At 42.9% G+C, this 19,544-nt stretch overlaps 1 protein-coding gene across 2 annotated transcripts in view; it reads left to right on the top strand.

Annotated features, from left to right (window-relative positions):
* The window catches only part of CMTM4 (CKLF like MARVEL transmembrane domain containing 4), a 332,246-nt gene that overhangs the window by 132,594 nt on the left and 180,108 nt on the right, over window positions 1–19,544 (top strand). For both annotated transcript variants that reach the window (XM_078669541.1, XM_078669540.1), the window contains exon 2: window positions 12,469–12,645. In XM_078669541.1, the coding sequence (XP_078525667.1) occupies window positions 12,469–12,645 (177 nt within the window). The remainder of the gene's footprint in view (window positions 1–12,468; window positions 12,646–19,544) is intronic.

Genomic DNA, 19,544 nt, shown 5'->3' with positions numbered 1-19,544 from the left:
TTTGACGAAAAATGCTGCAATAGAGTGTCCTATGGCATTCTGCATAGATTGCTAACCTGCAGTAATCGTTGACTGTACTACCTCCAGGACAGATTTCTGCCTGTATTCTAGCAGCCAATTAAAATACAGAAAAAGTACCAACTGAAAACAACCCCCTACTAAATATAGGCTATAACTCCTTTTTGTTTTTTAAATGGTTGCTGTCTAACAAATCCCCACAGATGTATCCTGAACTAAAGGATAAAGAAATCTTGAAAGTAATTCTCACAAAGAGGATGAGAAAAAAAAAACGCGAGCTCACTGGAGGCAGACAGACAGGCCTGTGATCATCAGAAGACAATTGCACTACAAGGTTGCACACACCAACAGCTTTAGAGAAATTCTCCAGCATCTCCAAATTTCAAAGACTGAGAATACGTGCTCCTCCTTCACAGTGTGAGGCCAGTGCAAGATAGCGTCGCCCTCCTCTGTAGAATGCTCAGGAAACACTGAAAATACCTGCCCTGTCAGCAAAACACATTTTCATTAAAAAAGTAAGCGTCAAGCATCAACCTCCTCAACTGTACCAAGGGAAACGAACCTAATGTGACCCCTAATGGCCACAGAGGTAAAAGGACGAGGCCACAAACTGACTCCCCAAACTCACAAAGCCTTTACAGACAAATAATATATAATGAAATAATTGTACCAATTAAGCACTAACCTGTATCTATCGAAACAAAAAAAATATTGATACTTCTCTTTTGCTAGAGCAGCAAAGGAGTGATAATTATAGAGGTTGCAGTATAGAAATTGATGGATGAGCTATACGATCACTGCACTGTTAGTATGCCAATCCTGATATTTTGCTTTGTTAAATTTCACCCATAATGGATATCTGCTATTTGTATTTTTCTCTGCTGCTAGAGCTTGACGGGAAAGAAGTTTCAGTCCTAATTGACCCTCCGGTCTTGTAGTTTAATTCTGCTGTCCATGTACGAAGTTGCTTTCAGTTGATGAGGCTCTTTATATCACTCCTTTCCAACAAAGAGATGAATCCATAAACATTATAGGAGGCAAGGAGAATAAACTTGAGCTCATTTAATTGTATATTTCCTAAATATTTTAATTACTTATTATTCATGGAACTTTTCACAACACTTGTCTAGGAGTATAATTTGTATAATATTTACCTAGTGTTTGTTTGTTTTCCATGAACAGCCCACAACTCATTATATACCTGTCACACACTAATTGGAAATACTTAGTGTATGTTTAATAAAAACCATTACATTACATATAAAACCATCGTAAGACTTAAAATGGAGGAACAAAGATCATAAGAGGACAATTTTAAAAAAAACATTGAGATTCAAAGGATAAGCAGCATGTTGAGGTTTGATCAGTTTGACTTTAGTAACTGATCAGGGGTCTTTTTTAAAGAATTTGATTGTTCAAAGATCCATAAAACCGGAATTGTCCAGTAAGGGGCTGTCACTCACATGGATAAATGGTAAAGATTGTGGAGTCGTCTTGAATCTCATATATATTTGATTAAACTTGTTGATCAGCAATCCTTCTGGAAAGTTGAAATAGAGTGGCAAAGATGAAATGTTTCAAACATCACAAAACCACCATATTTTTTAAATAAAAAAATATGTAATTTGAGGCTTTAATAGGAATACTTGTTTATTTAATTAAATCTTTTTTTAGAAACGTAAATATAGATACTAATAGTTAAAATCCAGACACAAATTTAAATCACTCGCACACTTGTCTCCTCTCTATATGAAGATCACACTCATAACGTCATACCAATCACTTAGTATTCCTTTTTAACATTCATACCAATCACTCAGTATTCCTTTCTTCCCCTAATTCAGTCTTAATACTCTCAATTTATAATCATTTCAGTAAGTGTAAACAAGGAGAAAGTAGTGTGTCTGTCAGTACGTTTTCCTTTCATGTCTGCGAGTGGTTTCTTGCCTGGGATAAGTGGAAAGGGGAGTTAAAGCTGCCACATACCACAATGTTTTCGCAGTATGTAAATTCAGCTTTTAATAAACGGTTGAGAACCAGCCTCTTGCTCTAAGGTATGTTTGATTTCCCTTTGGTGGTTTTGCTAAATGCTTAACACTTCAAAAAGTGTTGGCAGATATATAAAGCAACTAGCACAGTTGCCATAACAGTTCAGGATACAAAGAAAGTAATGTTCAGATAACGTGAAGTCATAGAATAGTATGAATTTATTAACTAGACAGTAATCATAATCAGAAATAGGCAATTACACTTTAACCACCAAAAAAAACTAGTTGAGGCCCTGGAAAAAAGTTTTATTGTGGTAATTAATTTAAGTTTACCCAGGTAGAAAAATGTTCAAGAACATTTTTTGTATCAGAGATATAAGCATGACAAAGTTATGGGTCCAGATTTAACCAGGAGGGTATATACCTTGGGGATTGGGGCTGCCAAACACAGTTACAATTTACTCCGATGCTGTGATAGATCAAGCTCTTTCAAGCAGTCATTGGCTGCATAAGAAACTTGATGAAAATGTCAATAAGCTTGATGGCTACTTGTGGTACTGAGGTTTTAAGATGAAGAAAATGCTTTTTGCAGGAGTAGGCGCTTTTGGAGACTACTGGAAGATGCAGATTTCTAGATAGTTATTTTTCTCCCATTTTGTATGCTTGTTAAAGTCTTCCATGCAAGTTCCACTGCCTTTGAGTTTCACCAAGCAACCTTGTTTTGTCCTCTGCCTCTTGCAAGAATGCATTTTTCATACTTTCCTGAGATTTTAGGTTCATAATTTGATCCAAGAATTGATGGTTTGTATGAGGCAGTAGGCACTTAGATTTTCTTTCGATCAGCTCTGCAAGACTCTGGTCCTGGATCACTTCCTCTTTTGCTGCAGCGAATTTAGCAGTATTTCTCTTTTTCATTCTCATCAACTGCTCCAGTGTATGAATTTGGGTAGGGGTAGTCTTTTATCCCATCCATCTGGGATTGGTTTGGGTTGAATTCTGGGTGCCATGCTGCAGAGTTTCTTATTTTGTGTTCTGTTTGCTATATCATTATAATTGTCTTTTTTTTCCTCTTGTGAATTTGAATCATAATTTTTGGTGAGTAATGGCTGAGACCATAAGAAGGTATTGCATTGAAGCCTCTCCTCATCACTCCACCATGCTTTTTCCTTTTTCTATTATTTGTGTTAATCAATACCCGCTTGAATACCTGAATAGATATATGTCAATGTTCTATTCATTTTTGTACCTCTACCCTGCAAATTAAATGATATCTGACGGTACAGTACTTTGTGCTATTGTGTAATGTAATTGCTCTAGTTTCAAAGATAAGTTGCATGTCAATCTTACAAAATCAAACCAAGAAAAGCTGCAATTGTTGTCTTAGAAAGTAACAATTTTTTTAAAATTGTATTTCTTTTCACTTAGAGCCCGGTGCATCAGGATAGAGGTTATAGAGGATATAAATTGCGCACTGAATCGTTGAAAACTGTCCCTGATTTAGCATCTTGTCCCTGTTTTTGCAGCTTGTCTCTAATTTTGCAATGAGACTTGTACTACTGTACTGCACGAATAGATCACATTGCAACATCTACTGATGCAGAGTAACCAAGCCTAATGAATATTAATTAAGCAGCTTATTATTTGCGACATCTTGCTATGGGCTACAATGATAGATTTGTAAAAGAAACATGTTTGTAACACTGATTCATGCCACACTAAAACAAGGGTACTACTGATTCATGCCACACTAAAATGCATTTAGGAGGGGTTGCCCCTTCATAACTTCAATGCGGTATGGATCCTTAAACACATTTTGTATGTAGGAAAGGTTTTTCTGGCTCGCAGAATGGGTTTAATAGATACCAAGGCCATTTTGCAGTTGCAAACCGCCTGATTTTGCAAATTGCATGGTTTGTGATCAGAAAATGGCTTTTTACATCTGGCACTGTCGTACAGTGATAATGTGAGTGGTTATGCCAGCATAGAACTACCATCTGGTTGTGGTAATGGAGTATTGTATATAGTCGTCTCAGAAGAGCCAGAAACCCATCCCTTGGTGGTAGTTTTATGCCACCGGGAAGTATAATATAGAGTCCACCCTGGATTGACAGAATCCCGGTCCCTGGAAGCAGTACTAAGCTACCAGTAAGTACGGTATGGAGTCAGCCCAGGAGTGAACGAATCCAAGCCCCTAGCAGCAGTACTAAGCCACCAGGAAATGTCACATGGAGTCAACCTAGGAGCGACAGGATCCTAGCCCCTGGGCCAGTGCCATGCCACCAAGAGGTACAACAAGGTCTAATCAGTCATCCGGCATTTCATGATTTGCAAAATAAGCATGAAATCAGCTGACAAAGGCTATGAGCGCGATATTTATCGTTTTAGCCTCAAAAAAGGTCTCCAGCATGCAGAAAAAAATGGTGACCTTTTATTGGCTTTACCCGCACACTGCATTATGTGGCGCCGTAATAGCTGCCTGCTTCTTCCTGTTGCATTACTGTGTGTTGCTTCCAGTCATTGGTGAAGGCACTCTATGGTACAAGAAGTGTACCTGTGCCCCCTGATTAAGTTTTCTTGTGACCATGCGATGGTGTACCACAAGGGGCAGGATGCCGGCATGTGCCTATGGCTATGTACTCTTGTGACCATTAGATGCTTTATTTGTGTCTTTGCTTACAGCAAAGTATGTGTGTCTCTTTTTTTCTTTTTTTTTTTTAAAGCGTTGATCCTGTACTGTGCGTCACAATTTACCTCGCCCGACCATTCAGCGCTGCATCCATCTCTGGCTAATCGAAAGCGGTTACATTTCCTGTGAAGAGGATGAAGAGATTCAGTCCTCGGTAGCCAACGGTTTCTGGTAGTGCAGGAGTGGCACAGCTAAGACTGCAGTGGTTCCCGGTTGAGAGATGCCAGCATCATTGCAAAGGCTAGCAGTGACGTCTCTTATCCAGGGATGTCCGGGGTGGGGTAAAATCGGTGTTATCAGCGGTTTGTCAGCAGTGGCTCTCTCCTTTGCACGATATTGCACCCAAACCATAAGTAGGCACAGAGTGAAGTGAGAGGGTTCTCAAGTACTACTCATACTGAAGAGGCACTGGGTGCTATATTCACAGCAGAACTTGAGTTTTAAACCATGACTTATCTGTGCCCTCTTGGGGGAAAGGGAACTCAGGTTGGGGAAGGGTATATGAACCCCAGATGTCCCCTCCCCTCGTTTCCCAGAGCCAGGAGAGCGCCAGAGAGTCAGCCTTTGAGGGACATGTGAATGCTGGAGAGATGTGTAATAAGGCACCACATGCTCTCGTCCTAGGGGCACCAAAGACCCCCTTGTGTGCACGTGGCCCTTCATGCTTGAGATCTGTGCACCCCCACGTATACTCTCAGGAACAGTTTTTGGCCTAGGCCTCCGGTGCCGATCATCAGAGGGACGAAAAGAAGTGTCTGCATAAAGGTCCTGCAGACTGCAACATCCCCCTATCTTCGCTCCAGTGATTCCCCTTGAAGTGCTTTTAATAGTTTTTAACGTGCTGCAGTTGCTGTTTTTTTAGCTCCATAACAACCCTCTACCTTGCCCTTCCATCTGCCTCTCATTCGGGGAGAGAACCTGCTGCATTGGGACCTCATTGGGCTGTAGAGAGCAGCCCGGTATCCCTGGCCCCCCATCTGTGCAACACTGGATTTCTTCATGCTCCTTGTGACACAAGGTGCTATGTGCTATGCTACAGGGTGACTTCTGCTGCCTGGAGGGTCCCAGTAGACTGACTTGAGGCATCTGCCTGATTTCTGACCCATCCTCCAGGCTTCCTGGGGCTACTGGCTGCTTGGTGAATATCGTGTGCATGCTGGTGGAAGTGTTTTGCCTATAGGGATTCTAGACACTGGTTGTTTTGGAGCGTTCAGCCACTGGCTGCCTTATGGATCACATGCTTCCTGATGGCATTAATTTTCTTCTGGATATATCCCATTGTCTGATTGTTGGCAGCTGCCTGCCTTTCGGTAGATCTCGTTGGGCATCCCGGTGGGCTTACCGGTGGAATCTTGTTGGGCTTACCGACGGAATCTCGTTGGGCTGCCTGACGGAATCTCGCTGGGTCACCTGGCTTAATCTCGCTGGGTCGCCTGGCAGAATCTCGCTGGGTCTCCTGCCGGAATCTCGCTGGGTCGCCTGCCGAAATCTCGTTGGGTCACCTGCCGGAATCTCGTTGGATCGCCTGCCGGAATCTCGCTGGGTCGCCTGGTGGAATCTCGCTGGGTCGCCTGGCGGAATCTCGCTGGGTCGCCTGGCGGAATCTCGCTGGGTCGCCTGGCGGAATCTCGCTGGGTCACCTGGCGGAATCTGGCTGGGTTGCCTGGCGGAATCGCACTGGGTGGCTTGGCTTATTAATATTCAAGGAAGCAAACACCCATCCGAGCAATAATGGACACTGATATTGTGCAAGTGATGGCGTGTGGGCAGCAGATAAGGAGACGTACAGTTGGTTAACGCTCGAAGTCAAACCAGAAGAAAAAATTATCCTGGTGGTCTATTTTTTTTTTCTTCTGGAAAACTGATGATCCACGTGCTGCTGTCATTCAGGAGAATGTGAAGCCTAAAATCTGACGTTAGCAAAAGTTAATTAGTACGATTTTCAAGCAAGCAGAAATCTTTACAAAAAGCATGACCAACACACTGAAGAAACTCCATAATACTTGGTATTGTTAACAATAAAATGGCTTTTTTCCACAATGTCTATTGTGTTGTTTGGATCAATTAAGCAGTGTAGGTGGTGGAAAGGAGGGCAAGTGTAGTGCCCAAGGAGGAAGCAATGGAAGGTGGCTGCCAGGAAGAAGTGGAAGACGGTCACCCAGGCACTCGTCACCAGCCGACTGGACTACGGAAACACCCTCTACGCCGGAACCACAGCCAAGCTACAGAAAAGACTCCAACGCATCCAGAACGCCTCCGCCCGACTCATCCTGGACATCCCCCGACGCAGCCACATCTCCGGCCACCTGAGGGACCTGCACTGACTCCCCGTCAGCAAGAGGATCACGTTCAGGCTCCTCACCCACGCACACAGGTCTCTCCACGACCTAGGCCCCAAGTACCTCAACGACCGCCTGACCTTCTACATGCCCACCCGCCAGCTACGTTCTACAAGCCTCGCCCTCGCCGCAGTACCACGCATCCGAAGAGCCACCGCCGGAGGAAGATCCTTCTCCTACCTGGCGGCCAAGACATGGAACTCCCTCCCCATCCACCTTCGGCTGACCCAGGACCATCTCGCCTTCAGGAGACAACTCAAGACCTGGCTGTTCGAGCAGTAGCAGCCCCCCCCCAGCGCCTTGAGACCCTCACTGGTGGGTAGTGCGCTATACAAATGTTATGATTGATTGATTGATTGAAGAAAAACTGAGATTTTATGATGCTTATCGGTGCAAAATGAAGTGCTGCAATAATGCCGCAACATTTACATTTTTGTGCCTCAAAATTAGAAATGTATGCCGAAATATCCCCGGGCTGTGTGTCTGTCTAATCATGTGAGACAAACACCAAGATTTAGCCTGACCCATTTTGAATTATCAGGTGGAAATGGTAGTCAGCTGAGATGACATCTAGTAGTGTGTGTAGGAGGAATGTGTTTGCTTAAGTGATAGTGGGAGAGTCAGAGATAGAAGGATAGGAATTAAGGATTAAGGTTTGTTGAGGCCATATCTTAATGCCCAGTTTGTAAATGACAGTCACCCCTTTGTTATCAGGAGCTGAAGGTGCAACTCAGATTACGGATTTTGCTTACAAGGGTCCAATCTGGAGCAACAGACGAGTCTCCCATGGCATACACTGCTTACAGGCAGCCAGGACAAAGGTCAAATGCTGTCTCATATGAGCAGCACCTGGGGTGCACTACTTACAGTGAGCCAAATCAGTATTCAGTGGAGCCACCGAGGAGTGACTGAGTAGAAGCACATTGTATACATTGGTTAAAAGTGCCCAGTGAAACGACAATTGGATCCACCCAACAGCATCAGCGGAGCAGCTCATAGCATGCACTCATGCCTGGTTACTATATAAATGGCCATTGGGTCCACCGATAAGTGAGAGAGGAACTAACTATTGATCTACAATCAGATGAAACATGGGTATGTGTATTGTTTAGTTAAAAAAATATATTTAGCAGTTGTTTCGGTATAACACATGATTGTTTCTTGTAGGGCTTGAAGATGGTGTCTTTTTCCGTTCTGGCTGGGAGTAGTGTGCATTCCTGATTTAGGCCCAAGCCCCCTTCAGAGCTCAAACAGACCCAAAGAGTGGAGCCCTTCAGAGAGCTGCAGTTTGCCTCAGACACTCTTAACCGAAGGATGCTCATGCGATAGGATGCCCCAATCAGGAGGGAGGGGCATGGACCAATACGTAGCATTGCAATCTCAGCAGTGGTGCAGCAGTGAAAGCACTGGTATTCATACTGTGTGATTTCTGGAACACTGAAAACATAATGACGGCAAATGTCGGGGGCAATTGTGCTGGTGAATTTAAAACAATATTGTTACATGCAGTATGTGAAGCACTTGTTGTGGTCCATAAGATATGTTTTAGGTTATGATGTTGGGATGTGACTTCAGTCGCAGCCAGTGAAAACGGTTTTAAAGTGTGTGGGGTTGCGGAGATGCTATTGTGGAAATGATTGTGCTTTTCTTGACTGAATAGATGACCAAATTCTCTTGCCCCACATACTTTTTATTGTTACCGAACCCTAACTGCATGTGTTGGATGATGTAATGATCTGTGACGTAAAATTCATAATAACATACTGGGAGCAGATTAACGCACAAATAGATTTGCTAACTTTCACAATTAATGTTCATTTGCATAGTTTTTGCTTCGCCTGAATGCAGCCCTTCGTGTTTATTCAGCTGGCCAGTGCTGAAGATTTCCATGTTAAGTGTTTTAGTCTGAACTTGGAGTTAGTTGTACTTTCTCTAGGTTTCATTTTACTGTCCTTTGGGAATAGGTGTTTTTTCATGCCAAAAACTGTTGTCATGCGTTGACCGATTGAGGGTTTTTATCCTGTTAGACTTTTTATCGGTTTAGAAAAATTGCACCCACATTGCCATCATTAAGGCGATAGCGGGTACTGGGTCAGTATGAGAGCATCCATCATGTTGGTGGAATGGTGGAGGCGAAGATGCTCTTTGCAGTGGATGCACATACCTTCATAGTGTGGAACTAAGGCTTCATAATCTTAGTGGCCTGAAAGGCAGCCTTGTATGGGTTCCAGAAAAGTCACCTTTTGGAAAATTTTCCTGACTTTCCATCCCTTTGACTTACGTGATGGTTAGCCTAACTTCTACATCACCTATCTTGCTTTAACTGTTTGCTGTGGTGGTAATTAAAGGGTACAAGTCTCAATTATAAAGTGCTGCCTTTAGAGTCGGACTCGCCTGTAGGACAAGCAGGCAGTGCCCAATAGGCTGGTCTGACAGATCAGGGTGTGGGCTTTTTTTTTTTTTTTTTTTTTTTAGCAGTTTGTAGGCCTGTTTATGGCTAGGTGGGCCTGGCTTTACTATTGATTTCCTTGATCTTACCACAAACCTCGCCTGCAGGTAGCATAAATGCACACAGTCTATCATAGCTTGCAAAATATCCATATAGAGTGGCTACAAGTTCAAAACTGGCCTGGTGGTCAAATCCAGGCCATCTTGTTAGCTATCTGGTTCGATAATGGTCCACTTTTATTTTGGTGCCCAAGCCAATTTTTTGTCCCACACCAACCCTGGCTATCTTGCATTTTAATTGTAACTTTTGCATAATTTATGCGACACTCTATGCCTGAAAGGGTATTGTTTTGACTTCTACTGGGTGCTCCCTTGTGTCTGGACAAAGGTAAACCTCTCTGAGAAGCTAAATATAATAGCGAAACACGTGTCAAGGGTTGCGTTTATTCATTTCAGTTTGGCTTGGATGGTATTTTACTATTCCAAAGCTGTAATACTGTGCCTGTAGGGGTAAATGGCTTTTGTCATTTTACAGATCGGCGTCGATGGCACTGTCCTAATCTTATGCTTAAAGACTTTGCTGTAGAAATGGCAAAAGACTTTGCCATCCATGCAGAGATGGAAAGGGACAATGTGCTAATCCTATGCTTAAAAACTTTGATAGCAAAGCAGATATATGAGGTGAGCAAGAGTGTGGCTGGTGTTGTAGGTGCTCTATACAGCAGCTGCTCTCCACCTAAAGTTGGAACTATTCAAAGTTCTCTGCTTATTTTTTTGCATGTTTGAATGTATGTATATATATGTATGTATATATGTGTGTATATATCTATGTATAGATATACACACATGCACACACACATTTACGAGGCTACACAAAAATTCGGGAAATGCCAGGCATAGAAGTAAGACTAAAAGCTGTAGTCCTATTTTTATATCAGGCCTTTCTCGGTTTTTGTTTCTCAAAATCTGACCACCTTAAGATGTGAGCATCTGTTTAATGTTATTTTTTGGGATGGATAATATTTTTGTAAACATTTACATGTTATCTTTATACGGCTGCATTTTCACTGTTTATTATTTATATATACTTCTACTCACAGAAACATGGCTAACTCAAAACTCTGCCCCGGACATCTTAACTGCACTACCTAACGACTACTATATTATTCAAGCTAATCGTCCACAGGGGGAAAAGGGAGGGGGAGTAGCAGCTATCGTACATCATAACCTTAAATTTACGGCACTTACTCCCCTTGACCTACCTCAGTCGGACAACTTAGTACTCAAACTAGAATCTAACACCACCCTTATGGTCTGTGTGCCACTCTATAGACCGCCACAGAACATGCCACAGTTTCCGAAATCACTGAGCGAGCAAATGGCGCAACTAGTAACCGATCATGCTAAGCTACTGTTAGCCGGTGACTTCAACTACTGGGCCAATGACTCAGCAGGGGGAACCTACTCAGCCGAATTAACTGATCTACTCACAGGGCTGAACCTAAAACAGTGCATCTTCACTGCAACACACATCAAAGGGCATACTCTGGATCAGGTATAGTCTAACAACCCGATGAAAAAGATCAATGATGGCCACTGGCACTCCTGTTTAATAAATAGTTCTCTGCTTTCATATGGCTTAGACTCAAGTTGTCTTCTTAGGCGTGCTGTACGGTACACTAGGGCTGCCTGTCCCTAATTTGATAGTAATTTAATGCGCGTGGTTAGTGATAAAGTATCATAACCCTACCGTACGCACAGCAATGTGAACTTTTTTACTCCTATTCTTGATTTGAAAAAATATTTCTGCAAACTCAACTTATGTTTTTACATGATCTTCATGTTTATTCAACTGCTTTCATTTTCATTGTTTGATTAATAAACATTCTTATGTATTGATGATCATTTTCATTTTAACACTCCAAAGCAAATTTTTCTAATGCATTGTATAAAACAGAACTAATCCTTACGGGAGGCCTACGCAACCCCTGGAGTTCTCTGTTCTGGCCCAAAGAACTAGGTCAACCCCCGATCCCATCCAAACACGCCAAAACACTGGGAGTGGTGGTCAACAGTGATCTCACCATGAAATCCCTCATTGGTTCTGCCATTTCCACCTGCTTCTTTCAACTAAGGAAAATAAAGAAAATCAGCAGGTACCTCACTCAAGAAGCTAAACATCTGGCAGTCCTTGCGATGGTGATCTCGCACATTGACTACGCCAACTCCCTCTATTTTGGCATCCCAGCTTACCTCACTCACGTCTCCAACTGGTACAGACTCATGCAGCCAGACTGATTCTACAGGAGAACAAACGCCAACATGTCACCCCCCTCCTGGAAAAATTCCACTGGCTTCCTATACCACAGAGATGTGCCTTTAAAGTGGGGTGCATCATCTTCAAATCCTTGAATGACAAAAACCCAAAATTCATTAACAGCATGATCAAAAGATACAACCCAACTCGTAACCTAAGATCTGCCCCCCTTCATCTTTTGACAACACCTTCCTTCAAACAGAAACGATTTGGAGGATCCAGATTCTCTACACTGGCTCCAAGATACTGGAACTCCATGCCGCTTGAGATCCGATCCTGCACTGACCTCATGACATTCCGCAAACTTCAAAAAACATGTCTTTTCCGACAGGCTTACAAGTAACTCTCGAATAATTCACACCACCTTCACCTATTCCCAATAGCGCCAAGAAACCAATCTGGTGTACGAGCGCTTTACAAATCAACTTTAACATAACAAACTACCAGACATGGGTACCTTTGCGATGTGTGTTGTTCCTTGAGACCTGCTTTCAAGGATCAGACTGTTGTATAACTGTGCTTCTATAAACTGTCTTGTATTTTTAAATTTCATTTTGTAAGCCTTACACTGTTAAATGTTTTTCCTATTGTATACTTTCAAATTAGGAGTGAAAAAATCTGCAGTAAAAATAATTATGCGTTTTTTTATAATGTGGGCTTTCCTCCCTCCAGGTCCTGGCTCTGATTGCCTTCATCTGCATAGAAACCATCATGCAGTGCTCCCCCTGCGAAGGGCTGTACTTCTTCGAGTTTGTGAGCTGCAGCGCGTGTGTAGTGACTGGAGCCCTGCTCATCATCTTCAGTCTTAACCTTCACACACGCATGTCACAGATCAACTGGAATTTAACCGTAAGTTTACAATCAAACCTTTATTGTGATCAAAAGTGTAGAGGATCTGAGCGGGCCATGCCGCAGAATTGCCTGTTTGGTTACCATGTATGATTGCATTCACCTTGCTTTCATAGAATGACCATCCAGAGTTATTGATAGAGTTACCCTCATTAAACCAAAATTATCATTGTTGACTTCGACATATTATGTGGTTTCGCATACCAATTGATAACTTGCAAGGGCAGTGTAATAGACCGAGGAATTTTAAAAAGCCTCCTCAAGAAGATTGGGTTGTGGGTAAAATGGGATCTGAAAAGGACCTCGTTTCAGAAAGATTTTGAGACTCTTCATAAGCTGCACACCTACAATGATTAGTAACTGCGCCCATCGGGCTCCTCAGCAGAGAAGTGTGTGGTTTATGAAAGGAGGTGCCTGATAGTCATTTATGTTTAAGTCATGCCCGTTAAAGCTGGGAACAATCACAGCCAACTGGAGGGTGGGGGTATAATAATATGGGGCAGGTATGTCCTTGCGAGTCTGGTGCCACCGAAACTACCTCTCACATTAAGCTGACATGTTCTTTGTAAAGCAAGCTATGAGATGCATGTCGGTGGGGTGCCATCATCATAGTTGGTTACTTGGATGGCAAATTGAAAATATTAGAAAATTGGAAACTCACATATGCCCTGTTATATGGTAAATCATCTGGTAAATGATGAGTTTAAAATCTGTGTAATATTTTTAACTGGTATTTCTTTGCATACACACCACTCATCCTACCTTATCACTCACCCTGCATAAATATAGAAACACCCTGCACTCACAAAGGTCCTCGCACAGCAGTACACTCATACAGGCGTAACTCACTGTACACCCTCACTCCACAGACACCTTCCGCTTACACCAGCATAATGCTCACCCAGAACTCAGGCACACCACTGACCCTGCACACCTTTCAGACTGCAAGCTTATAGGTGCACTTCTCACCCTGCCTGTACACAGGGTCACCCCACACCCTGTACTCATACAAACATAATTTACTCTGCACTGCTAGAGAACCCTCTTCCCTTACACTCACTCAGATACCGAACTCACCCTGTAATTACACAGACACAGCACTCATCCTCCACTAACAGACGCCACTCACCCTGCACAAATCTCCTACTTAACCTGCGTGCACTCATATTTCATACTGCATGCATGAAATGTATAAATTAAATATATATCTAAGCAGGTGATGCATCACCCCTAAGCCATCCAGCTGATACTCCCTTGATATCTCTTCCTAGGGTAACTCAGCAAGGCTGAAGCCTGCATCGAAGACTAGTCACACTGGGCTTTGCTGCTGCCTTGTTCCGTAACTCCACATCGTGGCCAGAGGAGCCAGACTGCACCGGAAAGCACTGTCCCGCAGCAGCATCCCACCTATGACATGCTCCCTAAGGGGCTTCCAGCACCACACCAGCCTTCCGCACTATCTGAGTTGCAGGTGAGGTGGTGTAGGAAAGTGCACTTTTTGACCTGCTCACCCCCACTTTTTGCCTGGAATTTGATCTGATTTCGACCGGAAGTGTGCTGGGTTCCTGCTAACCAGGTCCCCAGTGCCAGATCTCTCTCCCAAAAACTGGTCAACTGCACCCCAATTGGCAAATACTTTTAGCTCTCCCTATAAGTCCCTAGTAAGTGGTGCACCTGGTACCTAGGATACGGAGGCTAAAGAGGGTCCCTAAGGGCTGCAGCACGAATTGTGCCACCCTAAAGGACTCCTCGCCAAACACATACAGACTACCACTGTAGGCTAATTGTCTTGGTGCAAACAAAAGGGAAAACATGACATGGCACACATCCCTGTGAGCCATGCCCACAGACACTTTATGCAGTATAGCAGGGTGCACTGTACTACCTGTGTGAACCTACCTTCACGAGCAGATTGGCCACTGTGCTGGCCAGCAATATTGCTGCCTGTGCAAGTAAACAGGGAAGCCGTTTTGCGTACATGTGCTGGACACTGGTGAAAACAAGCTCCCAAACTATGGCTACACTGAAAATAGGGATGGTTGGTATTAAACATCTCATATTAATTAACCCACACTAATGCCAGTGCTGGATTTATTGGTACATGCACACTGAGGGCACCTTAGTGGTACCCACTGAAAACCTACCAGCTACTGGTGTGCTGACAGACTGGTTTCCGCCAGACTGCCACTAGATACAAGTTTCTGACCCCCAAGGGTGAGGGCCTTTGCTCTCAAGAGGCCAGAAATCAAGCCTGCTTGGGCAGAGGGTGCTTACACCCCTGCCCACAGGATGACCTGCAGATTAGCATTCCAAGGCAGGGGAGCTTCAAAGGGCCCACTGACTTTGGTATGCGCCTCTAGCTTCTCTCACAGGAGAGGAAGCCAACCCCCTTTGTCTAGAGCCCTTTGGCACCTGAACAGGCAGGAAAATTAACTAGCCTGAAAAGGCGTGTCCGACCTCAGGTTAGTACCACCCCTAAGGTGAGCTACCTGAAGTGGAGACGACTTTTCAGAGTTGGCCATCTTGGTGATGCCAAACTTAGGATCTCTGGGACAGGGTTATGCCCACTTCCTGCAGGAAGTGGTCATATAGGAAGCATAGTGACCTCCGGGGAAAGTAGCCCATTGGCTACTTCCCTACACTCCCCTAACTCCACTAAAAGGCCTTCTGTAGCTGGTTGTGCCCCTGTAGCTTTAACAGGTCAGCCTTCAAACCCACTTCTGTGTCCTATGTACAAGGGAGAGCAGGTCCAGTGTTCTAGCTCCTCTCAGGTCTCAGACATAACATTTATTCCTCTTCTGATCTTTCGGAGGTGTTCGAAAGTGGGTGCCTGGAGGTGCCACATTTATTCCTGGAATGAACTAGTGGATGGGAATAACCCTTGATGATTGCCTAACCAATGGAGGCATTTTCAAATTGACTGACATATTCTGCCACACTGAACAAGCTTTGAGGGCTGGGGTGCATGTGGGAGTGTATAGGGGTGTGGAATTTAATAATAATTTAATTTAATAATTTAATAAAATATCTATGTGTCCATGGGGTAGGTTGCTTCATAAATCTACTTGTCCTGTAACAAAATCCACCTGCCCCTTTGGTGCCATGTAGTGCAGCGACAAATTATGGCAGCAGTCTCATTATATTAGAGCTCTGGTATAGCCTCTCTGATTATGCCAGGGCTCATACCATAGTAGTGTCTGAATACTTGCAATCCAGTTATGTTGCCACGTTTCCGCAGATACATACTGGGGCTAAAGGTAGTGGTAAGTAATAGTTCCAGAGTTAGAATGCCCTTTTGAGTCAGTGCAAACCTACTAACTTGAAAAATGTTGGGAATTTACTCCTGACAGTGGCAGACTTAAACCTTCTTCCAGAGTGCGGGACAAAGTGGTTGGAGGGAAAATGAACTTGCAAACACTCAGATTGTCTCATGAGCAAATCTACACATGCATATTTGGCCATGCTAAAAGGCAGTTCACAAATATTTTCTAGGAGTTCTTTTTCTTGTCCAACTTCTGTAAATTCTTGGGAATTCGTGAAATCTGTATAGCTGCACTTAATGCAAGGACATATACCATGGGTGCACTCTTTAGACTTTCTTTAATAATTGGGCCCCTAATTTGGTCTGGCGTTGACCGTCACCTTTTGTGTTTATAACATTTTGTCTGTCTCTCTCTCTGTATTAGCTGGCTTCACAGTGAGTGACAGCATTCTGCTCTTTCACAAAGAGCATATCGGCATACAATTTAGTTTTGTTCAGTGCCAGTAACCACTTTGGCAGTGTGTGCTTTTTTGAGACCCAAAAACTATTTTTGCTTTTGCCAATGTGTGTTATATTGGTGAGGACCTGGCAGCTCCCACACCAATAAGGGTTTTACAAAAAACATGCCAAAACAAGTCACACATTGACAAAGCTAAAACGCTGACCACCAATTTCAGACCAACTGGCTTTGCCAATGCTTGTTTATTTTGTTTTCCCATAATCTTATGGAAACTGGTTACACTGATTTTCCATTAGGAATATTTTTGGGACATACTAGCATGCATCAGCATATCTTACTAAATGATGCCGCAAATAAATGGTACCTGAAATTTTACAGTAGTTTAGCGGGGAAAAAAGTCCTGCTTTCTTTCTTTTATGAACATTTTATTTTGAAGCTATCAAGCTTCTGCAAATATTTGCATCAAATCAGAGAGCATTCTGGGAGCACTATACGTATCCTCATATTGCTAAACTTTGAAATTTGTTTATACTGGAACCACTGTCAGTAGTGCAGTCGGAGCTTAAATCATTTACTTAGAGCACTCACCCTAATAATAAAGGCTTTCAATTAATGAACCATAAATACAAGTTTGAACAACATTAAAATATGGCCAAAAATATTACATTAACTGCAGACAGTGCCTTTCCCTGATCCATAATGTGGTACTGCAGATTGGCAGCCATAGGGTTTGGGCTGCAGGGGGTTGGGCCTACGTGTCCCAAGGACAAAAAACACATGAAAACGTGTTGCCCTTGACCCCAAACAATATGTCCTGGGCGTTGGGCTATAGGAATTCCACATCCTTGAGTGTACCACGGTAACACTGGTGTCCTCTTACATCTAGTGCTAAAATCCAGTTTTTGGCAATCCCTGTACCCCCAAAAAAGCATAGACAGAAGTCTGGCAAAATGAAAGCTGAGCTTGTAGCAAACAAACAGTAGATACACACAAATTATTTTAACATTCTGTTTCCCTCCTTTGAAATGCACCCCATATGTTATATGTAAATCCAGAAGACCTGCCAAACAGGCTGTGACACTGTAATGTCAAGGAGATTCCTGCTGTGACTGGGGCCTTACTGGCTGGCAGGACAAAAGACTGGCCCATCTCAAATGTCAGCTAATATTTGCCCATGACAGAGAAGACCTGTGCCCCAAGTGTCATATGAAAAAATACAGCAGACTTGTCGAGCAGGATCTGACATTTAAGCATTACTTCACACTTTAACATCAAAGAGGATGCTCCCAGCCCCACTCCGGTGGTCACTTTAAATCATTTAAAAGGCAGTTCTCCCTCTTATTGTTGTTGGTTCCTGACGGAGTAGAAGGACAAAAGGGAAGACAGGCCAAAGTGTGAGCTACATTTGCATGTGACATGGGAGGCCCCTTTAAAATGCAACAAGTGTTTTTGCGCAGCTCCCTCACCATTCTGTAAAGTGGAGGACAACTCTCCCCCACCCCCCCGGCAAAGCCCATTGTCCCTGTCCTGGGAGCAGTTCACTTAATCCGGGGTGAACATCGCCAGGTGACGGTAACACTTTAGAAAGACCTCCAGATCCTTTAGGCAAGAAAAAATGTAACTTTTCTAAAGTACCTTTTGTGTAATAGTCAAAATTAGACTTTACCATTAAATTGGATTTTGTTTAACCATTAAAGAGAGCCCTTAAACCATATCGCCTGCTGTTTCCTTAGCAGAGGTAACATGTATTAAACTTAAAGTTGGATCCCAGTGCTTTACACAGGAACAGGCAACACTGCTACTGTAAAAAAAGCTTTGAGGTGTTAGTCACAGTGAAGACATGTTGAACGTTAATGTTTAAATATCCTACTTTTAAATATCATGCTCCCGGCCTTAATGGGAAGTAAGGCTTGAATTGGGGTAATTTAATAAATGTTTAAAAGGATGGTTTTAGTTCTTTCAAAAGTGGTTTTTAACAGGCTGGATTTGCAGTTTAAACCTGCACCACGGTGCTACATGTCAGGCTGCAGTCATGCTTGTCCTATCACTTCATTGAGAGGAACAATGTCTACTGCAGCCCACTAGTGACATATAACCTGCAGGCCATGGGTACACTTTGTACTATAAACCAGGGCCTTACAGGTAAGTTAAATGAACCAATCTGGTGTATACCAATTGTATCCTTTTGAAAGGAGGAGCAAAAGCACTTTACTGCTGGTTAGCAGGGGTAAAGTGCACAGAGTTTTATAGCCAGAAAAAAATAGGGTTCAGCTGAACAAGCCAAAAAGATTTGGCGTGATACTGCAGAAAAACTTGCTCTGAGTACTCATTCGCTGTGTGGAGCTTAGATGACTCCACTCATCCTATTGGATGAGTTGTAAAATACAGTTATAATTCTGGTTTAGTGGGCCCCTACGAACCCTGACCTAGTGCCCCTATACCTGCAACACTATTGATAACTATGCTCCTGTTAAGCTCTGTATAAAGTTCGGGTCCTTATATTAGCACATTTACCTTTGTGTATCTAACATTTTCAAGAAATTAAATGAGACTCAAATGGGCAAACTGCTTCTCTTGGCCTCAATATTTTGTTACTGTATCGTTTTTACAACATTTAGTAGAAATTGTTTACTGAGCTAATTGTCTAAAATGTATGTTCGTTATAATTGTGCAGCGAGAGTGGGGGCCAGACTCCTCCAGATCTCACTTACACATGAGTTGGCAGTTTTCCACCTTGATGCCTCGGAGCTTATACTTCTCTTTGGCTGATCTGCTTTCTGATTTGATGACTGACACTTCGGCTGTCTACTTACAAAGCAGCTAAGCTCCCTGCAAACAAAAGCCATTCCCACACGACCAGGCTTGGATACTGCTACTGCACCTCTGTGTCTTTCTCATTGTCCAAGACAAAGAGAGGTACCCCTTAAATGATCAAGGGAAATGAGGTAAACTACCAAGAATAAAAAATGTATTCCCTAGACCCACAATATAACAATTAGTATGTACTAAGCACAAGTAACAATGGAATATATCAAAGATAGATCATTTATTAAAATGTCATTCCTTAACAATAAAAAACATATTCATTACACTATATTCAATTTAAAGTTTAAAAAATCCGACATTACAAGTAATAACAAAATCCGAACAAATCACATAAATTCATATAACATCATT

This window comes from Lissotriton helveticus, chromosome 12 (genome assembly GCF_964261635.1).
Source record: "Lissotriton helveticus chromosome 12, aLisHel1.1, whole genome shotgun sequence".
NCBI lineage: Eukaryota > Metazoa > Chordata > Amphibia > Caudata > Salamandridae > Lissotriton > Lissotriton helveticus.
The sequence above is the reverse complement of the archived record's forward strand: the minus strand, read 5'-3'. Positions and strand labels throughout refer to the sequence as shown.